Source organism: Macrobrachium rosenbergii, chromosome 14 (genome assembly GCF_040412425.1).
Source record: "Macrobrachium rosenbergii isolate ZJJX-2024 chromosome 14, ASM4041242v1, whole genome shotgun sequence".
Classification (NCBI taxonomy): domain Eukaryota; kingdom Metazoa; phylum Arthropoda; class Malacostraca; order Decapoda; family Palaemonidae; genus Macrobrachium; species Macrobrachium rosenbergii.
In genome coordinates, this window is record NC_089754.1 from 19482440 (window position 1) to 19500100 (window position 17661).

At 43.1% G+C, this 17661-nt stretch overlaps 1 protein-coding gene across 1 annotated transcript in view; it reads left to right on the forward strand.

Moving 5' to 3' along the window:
- The window catches only part of Faf2 (Fas-associated factor 2), a 46727-nt gene that overhangs the window by 14661 nt on the left and 14405 nt on the right, over window positions 1-17661 (forward strand). Inside the window, exons 6-7 of the mRNA XM_067115993.1 lie at window positions 1973-2189; window positions 6076-6218. Of these exons, the coding sequence (XP_066972094.1) occupies window positions 1973-2189; window positions 6076-6218 (360 nt within the window). The remainder of the gene's footprint in view (window positions 1-1972; window positions 2190-6075; window positions 6219-17661) is intronic.

Below are 17661 nucleotides of genomic sequence, written 5' to 3' on the forward strand. Positions count from 1 at the left end.
ACTAGACTAGTATCAAAGAAATATTTTTTAGCCTGGTCTTGTAGCCGGGTATTGTGTCGTAATGAAAACACTGACATGTGATAGAGTATAATGGACTCAAAGATGAGAGGGCATATTCCCGTATCTTCAGCGAAGTTGAACCCAGTTTTTCCTATGTCAAAAACTGCAAGAAGTGATTATTGCGCATGTGCGTCTGCTATTTTGTTTTTGACCAGGGCAGGCAAAAGACCAGCTCCATTACTCTCTGCTGGTCAGTGTAGGATGATCCCTTGCCCAAATCCCATGTCTTTTTGTCAGGGAAGGGGGAGGGTTTTGAGGACTTAACAGCGACTACCAAAAATAGGTTTTTCCCACATCCAAACCTGTTTATTTTATAATGTAGTCACTTGCTTCGTCCTCAGAAGCTTCACAAAAGAAATTGACAAGTGACAAAGCTCTCAAAATTTTAATCCCAAAAACTCAAAGAAAAAATGAAAAACATTTCTGGTCCAAGGTCAAGCCACAAGTTTCAAGCTCCATTCCTTATTCTAAAAAACCTCAACTAGCAGAGGGCAGTGGAGCTGGTCTTTTGCCTGCCCTGGTCATAAACAAGATAGCAGACGCACATGCGCAATAATCACTTCTTGCACTTTTTGACATAGGAAAAACTGGGTTCAGCTTCGCTGAAGATAAGGGAAAATGCCCTCGTATCTTTGAGTCCATTATACTCTTATCACGTGTCATAATGTTTTCATTAGGACTCAATACCTAGCTACAAGACTAGGCTAAAAAATATTTCTTTGATACTAGTCTAGCCACCATGGAGCGCTGACGCACCATGGGGGTAACTTCTTGAGGACGAAATAAGCGACTACGCTATAAAAAATAAAATGATTTAAGTTATATTTCTTAACCACTTCAAAAATTTTATGGCTTACTAGCAAATATTCGCCTATGTAGTTATTCTTTTGTTAAAGCCAAGATTTTGTTTGTAGGCCTAGGTGAGTTAGATTTCTCCTATTTCTATAATACATTACACTTAGCATTAACATCTCTACTCTTAGCATTCACATCTCTATATTAACAATTTCTGGCCAGAAAGCATATGAAGTTATCTACACATTCTTGCACTTAAGGTTACCTGTTGAATGAATAAATTAGACACCAAAAGGGATCATAAGGACTTGTAAGAAAATAATATTTTAAGCCAGTTAAAAAACAAGTGTTCTATATTTCGGTTAATAGCCATCTTCCTAATACAGTATAATTAAAATCATCATCTTTTATTCTTCAAAGAACAAGTAATCTCTACAAATAAATTCTGTAGTAACAGAGATTACATCTCAGAAGGTGTAGATTATTTTTTTAGGCCATTAAAAATTACATTTCAGAAGGTGTAGATTATTTTTTTAGGCCAGTAAATAATTTCGCAACATACAGACAGCTTGAATACAGCCTAAGTTCAGCATTCAAAGAAAACTTGTTGTAATTCATATTCCTATTTTAAAAATGTTATGATGACTGTTGAGATTATTAGATCTACTGTTATAATGCTGCAGAGGTAGTTACGTTTACCAGCCCGAGGAGCATGTTAAGCGCGCTGTCACCGATGGCACCGCTAACCTTATCACACCGTGCTTTGAGCTAAACAATGTAAAAAAAAAAAAATCTGTAAAAATCACACAGGTTATGAGTTAAACCAGTGCATAAAAGGGATCATATTTATATAACCATAGGGAAAATAGTGCTAGCTGTGAACTCGCAAACTTGTCAACATGTATGACATTGGAAATGAAAAAAAAGTTTAACACTACTTGGCAGTGTTACGTTGAGTCTGAGACTTTGGACGATACAAAAAGAATCATGTCGCCTCAGGTTTGAGCATGACTGTACAAGCAATGATAGAATAAGTGTATTAAATTTACATATTTTGTGAAGTGTTTGCTTCTTGAATGCCTTTTGATTTCTAATTCTAAATTACTAAACATTTCAGACAAGAGAGAGAACTTACAGCTGCATTAAGATTACAGCAAGATGAAGACTATCAAGAAAGTTTACGAGCAGATCAAGAAAAGGAGCGCAAAAGACAGCAAGAAAGAGAGGAGGTTGAGAGAAAAGAGTTGGAGGAAAAACAGAAGGTTGAGGAGCAGCAGAGACAGAAAGATAACATAAGACGTTTGAAAATAGAAATGGTTGACAGAATTCCAGCAGTAAGTTACCATGAGACTACTTAAAATACTATACTAATAATTAGAATAAATCGTTTTCTGTTCCAGTACTAATAACTACAATTATTTTTTTACGGTTCTTAACTTTTCAGAGAAATCAGGACAGTATGTTATCGTGATATTTACGAATTTTTTTTGTAAGGTTTTACTTCATTACTAACAGATTTGATTGTAAAATTAAATCTTTTTCTTCAAATTCTTTATAATAATTGGGAACCTTAAAGAACCATGATCATCTTTAATCCTTTAAGAGGGCTTTGTAGGCAAATTTGGAGATTTCTTTTGAAAAGCACATAATTATACAATACTTGAATGCTAGAGAGAAAGCAAGACTAATCATACCTAATTTAATTCAGTGGTGGTCGATCTCATTTATCTTTTAGTAGTTCTGCTGCTTCATCTCTCCTGGGAGATATTGAAGTTCACAGAAATGCTAAGGTTGGGTAGCACACTTACTGAACCACAGGTAACAGAAATTTAGTCCTTGCAGGACATGAGGCAACATATTTTTTTCAAGTTGAAGACTGTCCTCTTAGTCCTTGACAGGAAAGTTCACAGGTGATGACTACTAACAACTTGGTACAAATTCATCAGCTAGCAGTGGACAGTAGTGGGCAGAGGAAAATGATAACAAGATGATACCCAGGTTTGTTCCTGGAAAGCAAATGTTCGTGGACACAGTCTGGGGAAGTAGATCCTCTGTCAGAATGATCATTGTATCTGGAAATGTAAAGGCTCTTTGTTTTCAATAGGGCAAAGTATTGGTGGATCTGTTTATGGCCCAACAAGACGAAGTGGCTTGGAAGATTGGTGTAGTGATGTGCCCCTGGGATGGCTTGGATTTGGATGCTTACTACTTCTTAGACTAATCCTTAATAGGCTTTGAATATCAAGAAATGTAAAGATAACCATGATTTACTCTCCTTTGGCTGTAGCAGGAGTAGTTTGTATTCTTTTTTATGTTGGTGGACAGTCCCAGGATGCTCCCAGCATGGAAGGTGTCACTTCATATATGGAGACTCTCCAGTAGTCTTAGTACAGGGTTTTCAGAGTAAGAAGCCTTAGCCATCATGATACCTTGCATAGCTTCAGCCATCAACCTCTGCCAGGCCAAGTGGAGCATATATTGTCGTTGGTGCAATGGAAAGAGTAAATCCAGTTGGTTTGTTATTCCTTTGGCTTTATCCTTTTGCATTGATATGAAGAGATGTTATCCAGTATTTTTAGGACCTATACCAATCTCCAAGTGCTTTCCTGAATCCTCAAGGTCTTTATGTCCACTCTGCCATTCAGCACTTTGGTCCAACTAAATCGACTGCAATTTGGGCATATACTGTACAAGTATTGGGGTTGTGATGAAAAAATATAATTTTGTATAGAAAACTAAGTTAGGCTTTTATGCAAACCTGTCACTCATATAATGGTTTTCCTCCATCAGATGATATAGCCTTGTGTCTAGAGTTCAAGAACACTGAGGTAGGAAGTTAATAGATACCCTAGGCTCCCGATGATGTCCATGAAACTGCTTTAGACAACAAGAGTGTATTGTCCGGGGACAATTGAAGACCACAGATCTGGTCATAAATGAGATATGCTTGTGTAAAACAAAAAAAAAAACAAAAAATTACCTTTTATACAAAATTTTCATACAAAGTCTCTATATCATATGCTCCCAGACTAGTCTCTGTAAGTGGGTTCATAATGATATGGTCATACTACTATAGGCATTCCTGTTAATGCCTTCCTTGCTAACACAGTTTGGAAGTATCCAAGTCCAGTAACTTTGGGACAGTGAGCCATAAGTATCATCTTTTCAAATGACAAAAGTATTCTGACATCCGCTTTGAAATATGGAACTAATTTTACAAGTGTCATCTGATTCACTACTACTAGACTTGAATCAGATCTAGATTTACTGTTATATCTAGAGCTCAAACTACTACTACTACCACTACTGATGATTTATAATAATAAAAGCCGAGTGGATCTTGTTTGTCTGCCCCGGTGTGAAACGTGGAGTGTTGGGAACGTAGGTTCGTACACTTTTGTATCACCCATGCAACTGAAGCGGCAGCGGGCAGATGTGTGCAGTGTAGCGCATGCCATCAAGCTCGTTATAGTAATACTGTACTAATCTAATTCAGCTTCAGCTTCTCCCTTTCTGCTGTTTCTCTATCTACTATTTCCAGTTCTGAACTTGCATATGTACTCATAACTCTACACTTTCATAGCCTTATGGCTTATCTTGCTTATTTAACTGTTTTGTGCTATTCATGTCTCTAAAACAATATTGCTTTTCCTCTTCATCATAGCTTAAGATCCCTAAAATAGAAGGTACCCTGTCCAAAGATGCCACGTACTCTGGTCTACGGGGATGTTCAGCAGTTATGATTGTACATTTCCAGCTACATAAAATACACACAGGAGTAACAAAACTCACAGGTTGTTGAAAAACGAATTCTACGATAATTAACAAGGACTTGAGAATGAAAAAGATAGCATTATCCCAGAGTGTTGAGCCAAAGATGTGGGTACTTAATGAGTCCTATACAATGATAAGAGAGCTGTAGGCTGCTTTATACTTAAAGGCATGCAGTACTCATGTAGCTGCTTCCTTCTCTGTAGGTTTTTACATCTTCTGTAATACCTCCTGGATAAGGATTTCTTTTATGTTCATTTCATACCAAAACAAATAGATGGGATCCTTCTATTGTCATATTGTTATGATGAAGAGTAACCTTGACATCTTACTAACAGCTCTCTAGCAAACCTGCTACTAGACGTTGACAGATATCCTTCCTTATTCTGGTACTTGTGAATATTATTTCCACTCTCACACAGTAGTATTTTTTTTGTGCATACTGGTGCCTCATTGCACCTTTTTGGACAAACCTGCATCTTAATAATGGGTCAACAAATCATCCCTGGTGCATATTTATGAAGGTTTTCATACCTGGAGTAGTGTTTACATCTTGGATGAGGTTCACTCAAGTATGATTAAATTATCATTGAGTAGTCTCATAGTGAGATAATAGCCAGTGTGGAGATTACAAACTGGGTGCCCTAACACATTCTTGAAAAGGAAGAAACAATGCACTACTATCCATTTCAGGGACCGCAAGTCATCGTTTTTCTTAAATATCTTTCAAACTAATTATTTAATTGAAATGGTATTTTGACAGTGTGCAAGACACCTCCTGCTAATTTTTGGTAATATAGTGCATAGTTAAATGGTGTTAGGCATTTAATCCTGACTTTTACAGGCAAAGTCGCATGAGTCGGCAGGACTAATCTGCGCAATCAAACATCCGCTATCCCTTGTAGACAGGAAAGGGGTCCAGAGATGGGGAGGCCAGGAAAGTGGGTTGAGGGAGGGATGAGGAGGGGAAGGGAGAGAGAGGGACAGGATGGGGGTAAAGGACGTTCGAATGCATAGTTTGGTGATGCTTGGCAACACCATGTAACTCAGGAGTAAACGTCTTAACTAAAACCATTTGAATATTCACTATATTACCAAAAATTAACGCGAGGTGTCTTGTACACTGTGTCAAAGTACCATTTCGATCAAATAATTAGTTTGAAAGATATTTGAGAAAAATGATGACTTGGGGTCCCTGAAATTGATAGTAGTAAATTTTTAGTTTTAGGAAAGTTAAAATAAAGAAGGAGAAGACTTGAAGGACTGACATTGAAACCTAATAACAGTTGTGTCATACTATGTTGCTAATTATTTGTATACTATTCTTTTGAAAAGACTATTTATTGGATTCTGTGGTTATGGTTATACAGCATGCTGCAACTGAAATAAGAGGTAGGGTATTAGTGAAGTAATGGTCCTACATACAAATGAAGAATTGCCTATTTACAGGAACCAGATGAGGGCAGTGAAGGAGTAGTGCATATTGTTGTGAAATTACCGCAGGGGACTCGGTTAGAGCGACGGTTTCGTGACTCAGATAGTCTTTCATCCTTGTATTATTATATCTTCTGCCATCCAGACTCTCCAGATAGGTAATATGAAGTGGAATTATAAGTATATTATAATTTATGTTTAAGTCAATGGTAGATTTTAAGGGAGACAAGCCTCAAAGTTATGATAATGAACTAGCTTTGGTTTTGATTACTGATGGGTAGAGTATTTTGCAAGAAAAGAAAATGAAATATTTTGTACATTTGCTTCACTTACATTCATTATTGTCCTTAACCATAGTTCTTTGTAGTTAATAGTATAAGTTTATTGCTGCTCCATATGTATATAAGCCCTAAGGTTAAATTTTTTTGTTTATACATGACTACAAACTGATATTTTATTTATAGAAAAACTGTTCTGCCAGTCGATGTTGAACCAAATTTTGAGCAGAAATTGGTTATTAAGAGTAATAGCAGTAGTTGATTAATGATTTGATGCTGCTTTCTTTCATACATAAGCCTAGATATTTTTCTTTTTTTGGTCTGCATTTACACAGCTACTTTGGTTTTCTCTTATAACTGCCAACTTTTTATTTCATTGTGTCATTTGTAATCTTCAAGTTAATATCAGTATTTGTATATTTCTTAGTGCTGATATACTATAGAGTTTCACAAACAGTTGTTTACTTACAAAATAGGTTTTGTGATTTTCTTTTATTCTGACACAACATACAAACTGTCGGTCCTTTACATTAGGAATTACTCTAAGCATAGGCTGGAAACGGCCGTTGAACTTTTTAACAAGGTGGTTAGGCAGTTAACTACCATCCGGGAGGCGGGAGTACCGCCTACCTCGATGTAAACATTCCAATTTGCTTTTGGCCGTCGTGCACTGCAGACGTGTGTTGCTCGCTCTCTGCCCCGGCTGCCTTTGAGCTTTTTTCATGGTGGGATCTTTCTTGTTTTTTGGTTGATGATGAATGTGGATAAATCCCTTAAGCCCTCCTTCCCCCAGCGTGTATGTCCTGGGGTGGGAGGCAAGAAATGTAACACTTTCAGATCTAGTGTTGATTTGGACCCACACACACTCTGCCCCACCTGCAGAGGATGTGTGTGTTCACACTCTTCTCCTCCCTGTTCGGAGTGTGTTTCCTTGTCGGCCAAGTTTGAGGGGAGGAGACGACACCGTAGGCAGGCAGGCTGCCAAGGCATTATCCAAGGGTAACACGCCCCCGACGACTCCCTTGGTGGCTGATCCGTTGGGATCGTTTCTCCCTCCCGGCAAGCTTCCCCTTCTTGCTGCCTCCCATTCCCCTTCCTCATTTGTTACTTCGGGTGTGGAAGGCCGCGGGGGAGCGGACATTCAGGACATCCTCTCTGGGGGCGAATGTTTCCCCCAGAGCGAGTAGAGGCTTCCCTCTTTAATCCGACTTTGTCCTTAGACTTGGGTGTGGAAGCATCTGTTGGTAGCCAGGTACCTGATCTCTCCTCTGCCTGGCTGCACCTGGGTCTTCCTGGCGTTCCGTCACTGGAGGGCCTGGTATCCCATGTGTCAGGTACTCCTGTGACGGCCCACGCAGCCACCTCATCCACCACCACGACCGTCACCGTGTCATCATTTGGAAAGCTTCCTGTGACGGTGGCATCGCACCTGGACACCCACGTGTCGGCCGCTCCTGCCACGTTTCATTCCGTGCCGCTGCCTCCTGGTTTCTTGGCCCCGTTATACCTGTGAGCACTGTCTCCGCTACCTGGGTTGCGCCTGCTTCCTTGGCCCCCCTGGCTGCGCCTGTGTCTTCTGCTGCTCCTTCTTGGATGGGGGACCTGACTGCCATCCTGAGGAAGATGACGAAGAAGTCGAAAAAGAGATCGAGGAAAGTGTCGTCGTTGTCGTCTGCTACCTGGACCTCTTCCTCTTCTTTTTCTGAGGCTCACCAGCTGAAGAAGATGAAGCCTGCCTCTTCCCCCCTCCCCCAGAAGTCTCGCACTGAGACCTGTAAGGGACTGCCTCCTTCCACAGGGAAGGCAGTGGGATCTCTCGTTGGCTCTTCCCGGTCCACAGACCACAGAACCGATGCTTTGACACCGGGTCAGTCGTATCAGGAGGCAAGGGCATGCAGACCGCAGTTTGCACTCTCCCTGCCGTGCCGAAGAAGCCTGCTTCTAAGGCCAGTTGGACCGTGTCGGACACTCGTTCTCAAGTCGCTCCGAGTATTCGGGTCTCTAAGGAGACCCGAGCACCCTGGTCTGGTATGGGCAAAATCTCTCTCCGTACGGACTCAGGCACGGGACGGGAGAAAGAATCCAGGTATGCAGGTGCCCGACTATTCCTGCTGGTACGTGTTCGAGTGCCAAGCCAGGTCCCTCGGGTCCTGACACCTGGTGAGGTAGAGAACACGTCCCCTGCTCAGTCTTCACGAGAGGTTTTGGCCTCGAAGAGGACTGGGGCGTGTCCAGAGGACAGCGCAAGTTCTCGCCAGCCTGCCGTGCGCTCGACTCCTCCCAGCCCACAACCACGTTTGGGTGGCCAGCCTGGCTCGGGCAAGCCGAGTGAGCAGCTCAATTTGCGTGAGCCGCTCCACTCTCCTTGGGAGAACGCTTTGCCCAGGTGAAAGCATTCTCCTCGACCCAGGTTGCCATCATCACCGCGGGTTGGTGACTGCTCCCGGCCTGCTGTTCCTGGTGGTTCTGCCAGCAAGACCAGTGGGAACACCCGATCCTCCTTGCCTGTCCCCTCTACCTCCTGGGCTCTTCCCAGGAGGCGCGAGTCGGACAGGAAGAACCTTTTGAGTTGACTCTCCAGAGTTCTACTTTGGGGGTGTACGTGCCTGGCTCTGTCCTTTGTTCGGCCAGGTTGTACACCCGCGTGGTGCAGGAAGGATCGCGGTGGTCTGCTGAGGTTCTTCCTCCTGCAGGGAGAATAGATTGGGAAGACTGCACCCCGGAAGGACTCAAGGGTCCTCTTCCTCAGGACGCAGACACCCCTGAGATACAGAGGACTTTTGCTGAGGTAATTGCGCTGATTCGTCAACACAATGACCTCGGGGAAGGGACCATGGCCTCGTCTATAGATCGTTTGTCGCGCCTCGAGTCCTTTTGGGGACCCAAGAAGGAACCCAAGGCTTCGGTGGGGTTGCCGTGGTCCACGTTTGCCGAAGGGGGTCCTCGATCAGATGAATGGTCTTGTGCCTGGGCGGGACAATTCACCATGATCGAACCGCTCGGACAACCCACTTCCCCCTCCTCTGCCTCGTCAGAAGCATTTCTATACGCCATCGGAGAGATCATTGCCACCTAAGCCAGTTGACCCGGACCTGGCTCATCTGGATCCGGGTCTCTTGTTGCAGCAACTTACTGCAGAGAGTATCTCCCTCTGTCAGCAAGAGGCCGCAACCCTGGAAGCCACCGCCATGGCAGCTTTCCAGGCAGTCTCCTGATTGGATCTGTGGTCATTCAAAGTGTCCAAAGTGGCTGCTTCCTTGGGCACTGTCGTACCTGGGGAAGACTCCGCTTTCGGGAGACTATGCCAGTCTGGAGGTAGAGCTGGCTCCTGCCTCGCCCACCAGATGGCAAACCTATGGGCTAACCTGGTCCTGAAGCGGAGGGACACTGTTCTTTCTTGCTTCTCCAGGTCCGTTGGGCCCGAGTCGGCAATGACCCTGCGGAACGGACCGTTGCTGGGGTCTACCTCTCACTTCTCTAGAGAGTTGGTGGAAGCAGTGGTGGACAAGCATCGGGCGGATGACAGCAACCGCCTTGTTCACCAGGCAGTGGCCAAGACCTCCGGGTCTTCATGTTCCACTGCGGCCAGGCCCTCTGGTCAGGCTAGCTCTTCCTCAGCCCCTAAGAAGTCCCAGTCTTCAATGGGATCCCGTGGAAACACCCAGCTTTCTTCTTCCTCTGGAAAGGGTGGGTCTTCCTGCCCCTTTCAGCCCGCTTTCCAATCGGGTAAAGGGGGCAAGGGGGAAGAAGAAGAAGGGGAAATGCTAGGGGCGGCGTTCCCCCCCAAATGTTGCTGAAGGTGGGGGTTTGCCTGTCGAGCCATTGGGCAACATGGCAGCGATACAGAGCTGAGACCTGGATAGTGGATGTCGCTCAGGAGGGATATCTATTACCCTTCAAGTCACGGCCACCCCTCACCTACACTCCAGTCTGTCTCCTCACCTACGTCCAAGGAACACTGAAGTACTCCACACTAGAACAAGAAGTGCAAGCCATGCTAGGCAAGGGTGCTGTGGAAGTCGTGTCGGACCAGTCCTCAGGCTTTTACAGCCGTGTCCTCCTCATAGAGAAAGCCACAGGGGGATGGAGACCAGTCATAGATCTCTTTTCCCTGAACTGATTTGTTCGCCAGACTCTGTTCACGATGGAAATGACGTGTTCTGTGCTTGCTTCCATCAGGGGAACAACTTCATGCTTACAGTGGACCTGAGGGATGCGTATTTCCAAATACCCATTCATCTGTCCTCTTGCAAGTAGCTCCACTTTATCCTCGGGGAGATGGTCTTCCAATTCAGGGCACTCTGCTTCGGGTTCTCGACCACTCCCCAGGTGTTCACGAGTCTTCTCTCTTGTGTCAGCTTGGGCCCATTTGCATGGGATATGTCTACTGAGGTATCTCAACAACTGGCTGGTCCTGGCAAGCTCCCTCTCGCAGTTGCTGCAGGACAGGGATCGGCTCCTTGAGCTGTGCCGCAATCTTGGGATCATGGTGAACCTCAAGAAGTCGGATCTCACCCCCAAGCAGAGGATAAAGTACCTGGGCATGCTGATAGACACGGTAGCAGTGAAAGTCTTTCCCTCGGACTCTCGTATCAGCAGTTTCATTGTCATCGGTCACCTGTTGTCGCTGGAGAAGCTGGTACCTCATGGGCGTCTCCACCTGCAGTCTCTACAATGGAGACTAAAGGAGTATTGGTCCCAGTCCCAAGCCCCCTAGTCCTTTCTCATCCCTCTTTCCGAGGAGGTGAGAGAGGACCGCTGGTGGATATACGACAGGAACCTCTTGATAGGAGTATCCCTGCATACTCCCCCTCCGGACATGCTGCTGTTCTCAGATGCATCGACCGAGGGATGGAGTGCACACCTGGAGGAGTTGCCGACTTCGGGAGTGTGGCACTGAGACGACAAGCACCTTCACATCAACATCCTGGAACTCGAGGCAGCCTTCCTGGCTCTCCAAGAGTTCCGGGATTGAGTGTTGGGACACTCTGTGGTACTGATGAGCGATAATACTATGGTACTGACATACATCAACAAGCAGGGGGTCTGGTATCCCTCCCACTCCACCAGTTGGTGATGCAGGTTCACGAGTGGGCTGTGGTTCACTCAGTAGAGCTGTCAGCCGGGTACATTCCAGGCAAGAGGAATGTCGTGGCAGACAAGCTCAGCCACCAGAATCAGGTGATCGGAACCGAATGGTCAATTAACTCGAAAGTCACGGAAAGGCTGTTCGACGTGTGGGGGCATCAAGTCATTGATCTGTTCGCCACCCGGCACAACAGAAAACTCCAGGTCTTCTATTCTGTCATGCCGGACCCATGGGCCGCTGCGGAGGACGTGTTCCAGCCCGTGGGACAACCTCGACTTCTACGCCTTTCCTCCATTCTGTCTGATTCACAGAGTGATCAACCAGGCAATGATCACTCCGAATCTCAGAATGATTCTGGTGGCACCCACCATTTGGTATCCCGACCTGCTAGCCCTCCTTTCCAAGGTGCCGAGAGAGATCCCCCCCTGGCCCAACCTGCTGTGTAAACCCCACGTGGAGCAGTATCACCAGGCAGTGCAGTCCCTGTGTCTTCGCAGCTGGAGGTTGTCCACCATCTCCTGCGAGCGAGAGGTTTTTCATGTTGTGCAGCAACGGAGATGGCTGGGTACCTCAGACAATCCTCCGCAGCGGTATACCAGGGAAGGTGGTCCGTCGTCTGTGGTTGGTGTCGTGGACAGGGTATCTCTCTGGTCAGAGCTACCGTTCAGCAGGTCGCGGATTTCCTCGTCTTCCTTTGCCAAGAGAAGCTTCTCTCCGTTTCAGCTGTAAAAGGCCACCGTGCTGCACTCAGCCTAGTCTTGCAGCTGAAAGGAGTAGATATCTCTTCCTCTGAGATTTCTCTACTGATGAGAAGCTTTGAAAGGTCTTGCACACCCAGGGACCTCAGGCCCCCTGCGTAGGATGTGACTCTTGTTCTAAGGAGCCTGACTAAGGCACCGTACGACCCTTTATGAGAGTTGTCAGACAGGGATCTGACCCTCAAGAACGTCTTCTTGCTGGCCGTGGTATCGGCGAAGAGGGTTGGTGAACTGCACAGACTTTCCTTCGATGTTAAACACTCGGGGATCAGCCTTTGGTCCGTGACACACGGTTTGAGTCTTTCACGATCCCCTCCCTAGAGGACTTTGTAGGTAATGAACCAGACAAGATGCTACTGTGTCCTGTTAGAGAGCTGTGGCGCTATCTGAAGAGGACTTGACATCTCCATCCTGAGTGTCGACGACTCTTCATTAGCACTGGCTCAACCAAGAAAGAAGTGTCCAAGAAACGATCTCTTTCTGGCTTCGTGAGACAATCAGGAGAGTGTATTCTGCTACTGGGGAAGACGACACCGGTAAGCTTCGTCTGAGAGCTCATGAAGTCCGCAGCATTGGTCCGTCCCTCGCATTCCGGAAGAACATGTCGGTTCTTCAGGTGTTGAAAGCAGGTGTATGGTCCCAACAGACCACCTTCACCTCCTTCTACCTCCAGGATGTTGCTCACAAGTCCCTGGACCCTTGGGTCCTGTGGTGGCTGCTCAACAAGTTGTGTAGCTTACCTGGCTCCTCTAACAGGACAGGTTGCATCTTGCCTAAGATGTAAGGTTGTGATTGGGAGAATGAATGTGGAGTGACTGGCCTCTCTTCTTTCTCCCCATCTCAGCTCTCTTCCCATGGGCAGGGAGCAGACGTGCCGTTACATGCTGGATCTGGCAGTCGATGCAAGTAAGCACTCAACGGGAGCTCCTGTTCTATTTTCTGTTCAGGTTTATAGAAGCAACCCCACTCCTTCCCCTTGCAAGGGGGGGAGGAAGGAGACCATGACGATAAGACAAACCCAATGCTTGTGATTGCATTAATGTCACTGACTCCAAGTTCTTCCTAGCCTACTTTGCATGAACTGATGATTCCTCTTTCATGCAAAGGGACCCAGAAGTCTTGACAATTAATCCCACGTTTCTTACAACCCGATAATTTTTTCAGAGGCAGTTTTCCCTCCCTCGCTCTATCGAGCAGGAAGGGAAGACAAGGTGTGGTGAACTCCAGTCATTTCACAAAGACTCACTCAGATTCCTCCCTCCAACCAGTGAGTCCTGTAAAGGACCGATGGTTTGTATATCGTGTTGGAACAAATCCCAATTTTTAAAAGTAAATTGTGTTTTTCCTAACTATACAAACCCGAGGTGTTTTACATTACTTTTCATGCCCACCTCATGCCACCCCTCAATCTGATACCTGAGCTGAAAGGCAAATTGGAATGTTTACATCTGGGCAGGCGATACTCCCGCCTCCCAGACGGTACTTAACTGCCTAACCACCATGTTCGAAAGTTCAATGGCCGTTTCCAGCCTATGCTGAAAGTAATTCCTAATGTAAAAGACCTCGGGTTTGTATAGTTAGGAAAAATACAATTCACTTTTAAAAATTGTGATTTTCCCAAGTATGACCTTGATTTTTATGTCAGTGCTGCACACTGCCAAGGGTTGCCTGATAAATCTCATTTTTGGTGAAATGTCCCTCAGCTTATAAAGATGGTCAGATTTCAAAAGTCTGTTTATGTTAAATGGGTTCGTTAATTACAGATAAGGAAAGAGCATTAAGGAAGTATAACAGTTGAAACTAATTAAGCATATAGAATAAAGTAAATATCCAACCTGTAATCTTGAGGAGATTATAAAGTCAGGCCACGTGATAAGGAAAGCACTGTTTTGAAAATGGCTTATGAAGTCGAAAATAAAGATTACTAGATTTTTGTAACTATGCATATTTTAGCTAGAGGATGATTCTGAGGGTCTAGAATTAGGCTTCTTGTATAGCATCTATTGGCACTTTTCCAAGTTACCAAGTGTCTGTCAGTCATTAGTTTCCTTATAAAGATAGTGATCATTGTCAGAGCTAGACTTTGACTTCAGCTCTTTACAATTAGTATGATATTTTCAGGAGCTGTCTGTTTCATCACTCCTATTAAAGAACAACTTTTAAACTAGTTTTGTAGTAAATATGAAAAAGTTAACACCCATCATTTACCCTTGGGATTTCATGTCAACATTTAATTTTGATTATCAAATTAGTAAGGTAATTTTTTATGTGTAGGGAACAGACACCAAGGTGAAGGAACTAAAGGATAGTTACCAACTTTTCTCTTGACTTCCATCTCATGTGTAATGGCAAGAGTTCCACAAATAGGATTGTCAATCAGTCCCTGCTGTTAGTTTTAAGGGAAAATTCTGCGAATTCAATGAATCCGTAAAAGTGAAGTTCCCTCTGCCATGTGCCTTCAAGACCAACAGTACAGTAATGCACATAAGAGAATGTACATTTGATCCGGTGTCTGTTAGAAGTCCAGTGTGAAGATTGAGGCAAGATTTTGATGAGAAAGATTGGAAAAACACGAATGAAACTGGTAAAGCTTCCTGCAGGAAGAAAACAACTTAGAAAGTTTATCATTTCATTGCTGAAAAATTTATGGAAAGGACAACAAATATAGTCATTGTGGCAAAGGAAAGGGGGAAAAATACCACTTGCAACCAAGCTGCTAACTTAAGAGTGGCCCCTCTTAGCCATGAAAAGTCAGCTGTGAACATTTTCATACATAACCAGTATTGAACATTTGAGACATAAGTCCTCATAGTTGAAGCTACCACTGGCAACTTTTCCTTGACAAAGTGAAGGTGACTTTTGGCCAAGGGGGAAACTAGATGGGTTGCATACATGAGTTAGTTTTGGCCACAGGGACAAAGAAAATGTTAAATCCTGTTTTTTCATATTTTCCATGACTGTTGTTTCATGTCAAAGCAATTAAGTCAGTCTGGCGCACAAGACGTTTTAAAAAAGATCAGTGGATCTCAAGGGCATTAACAAAATTATCTTATTGTCCATGTGCAGTAGAGGGTAGTAAACTTCAAGATAGTGAACTTTTCAGTTTCCACATACAGTAAACCCCCCGTATTCACCTTCTCATTGTTCGCAGACTCACGCATTCGCGGGTTTCTCTGTGGAACATATCTAGCCATTTTTAGCGGAAAATTCGCCCATTTGCTGTATTTTTCACTGAGAAATATTCACTAATTACTGTATTTTCATATAATTTTCATGAATAAATACACTTTTTGTGATAAAACTATTAAAATACTCAGGTATAAGCATTTTTACAGGGTTTTTCTTGGTTTAAGCTATCAAAATGGGCAGTTCTAAGTGTTTTTAGAAGGGTTTTAAGCATTCGCGGATTTGACCTATTCGCGGGGGTGTGTGGGACATCCCCGCGATCAGTTCAGTGCCACTTTATGTATAATGCAAAGCTTGACCTTTTTCTTTGAAACCAGAAACGTAATGAATTGCTCAAAAATACCAACTCAAGCAGCACTCAAAACTTGTAATCTGACAAAACGTATGAGAGCAGACTTTGATACAATAGCCAGAAACATGGAGCCCACTTGACTGGGGGTGCATTAAGAAGAAAAATGTTGTTGGCCAGATATTGGTTGCATTAAGTAATGTACTGGAAACTGCAGTTGTTACCACTCACCAGTAGTGAGTATTTGTAGTGACCCTGTACCAAGGCTGGGCAGACAGAGGGAGACTGTCACTGTCAAAACTGGAATGCAGTACTTATATCATATTATGGAATGAACTGAAGATAAAAGTTGTTTTGAAGAGTGAATTCAGAACGCATCATATCAGTTGATTTGGTATATTGTTAAAGTATAGGTCAGCGTTGAGTTACAACGGAATTAGGTTCTTGCATGCATGTCAGAAGTCGTTTTAACGCAAATCAGTATGCAATTCAGTCTACAGTTATATATAGGCTACCCTATAGTGTAACTTGTTTTACCTATAGCCTACAATGGTTTTATCACCAAGAGCATATTTTTAAACAGTACCTTTCTCATTATTCTTTACAACAATGATTATATTCGTTTGTTTTACTAAGAATTAAGTAAATTTGCCTTTTTACATTAGTTTGTTCCCTTATCACATATTATACTAGCGAGTATTGCGTCAGTCATATTGTTTTGTAGACTAGACTCTTACTTTATTGTTTTTAAGAAATGTGTTGAAAAGGATATTAGTAATCTTCTTCTGTTTTATTGTAATCATTGATTTCCCATTTTGCCATGTAATATCACGTACCCCTTGTTTACATCTAGCCTATATGTGATATTTAGTCCTATACAAAGACACATAATTTAGCTTTTTTTTTTTTTATTTTAATTGGGTGTTATACTTATATATGTAAAGTAAACAAGAGAATATTTTATTACTGTTAATATTTTATTTCATTCAACTAATTAATTTTCCAATTCATCTCAATGTTTTGCAACTTGTCCCACACTTACATCTACGTTTCATATGCTTCGATGGTAAGCCAGTGGTAACTGCACCCAAAATAAAGTCTGTTCAAAATTATCTTAGTTGACTGATGAATATCACACCATAGTAATTCTGTACAGTATTGGGAAGTACTTTACTATTACTGCTCTTTAGTTTGATCTCAACCAATTTCCATTTCATCATAATATTACAAAACATTTTTACAAGTTTATGTATCGTGTGGAGTGCATGCATTTGATGTTTGCATTTTCCCATTTTCTCAAGTTTTTTTTAAGTTTATTCTGAGAATGGTAAATAAGTCATAGTTTTTGCGTGGGAAATGTATTATTTTATCTTTTTTCTTTTATGAATTCATCAAAACTATCGATGAACTTTCTTGCTGCCTTTCTTGTTACTCAAAGATTATGCAAACTGAATCTTCTTTTGACCCTTGTGAACCATCCAGTACTTGCGATGAATTCTTGTTGGCAGTCTTCACCTGCACATTCCTTAAGGGTCTGAAACATACTTCTAGCCTTTGCCTGGACAGTAATAAAGCTTAATGGTGTCCTTTTTAATTTGGTCTTCTATCCACCACCGATAACTGTTCCAGTTCACGGATTGGCCTTTGCCTTTGCTTTGTAATTACATTAGTCCATTGAAGCAAATTTTTGAACAGCTTCATTTATGCTTTCTCGATCCTTAAGAATTGTTGACTGTTAAACGTGGAATTTCTAGGTTACCTGCTGTTATCTGTATTATTTTTCCTCCTTCATACTGATTAATCACATTCACTTTTAATTCCAAGTTGATATCCTTTCTCGCCTTTTTGGCAGGCCGAATTTTTTGACGAAAGTGTCCTTTTTGTCAACATAATGCGGCTTATTAAAAACTTTTTAAACAGTAAATGAAGCGCAAGTGACAGCTATATTTCTCGATAGCACAAGAGAGAGAGAAATGAAATCAGATGTGTTTGTGTGCCTAC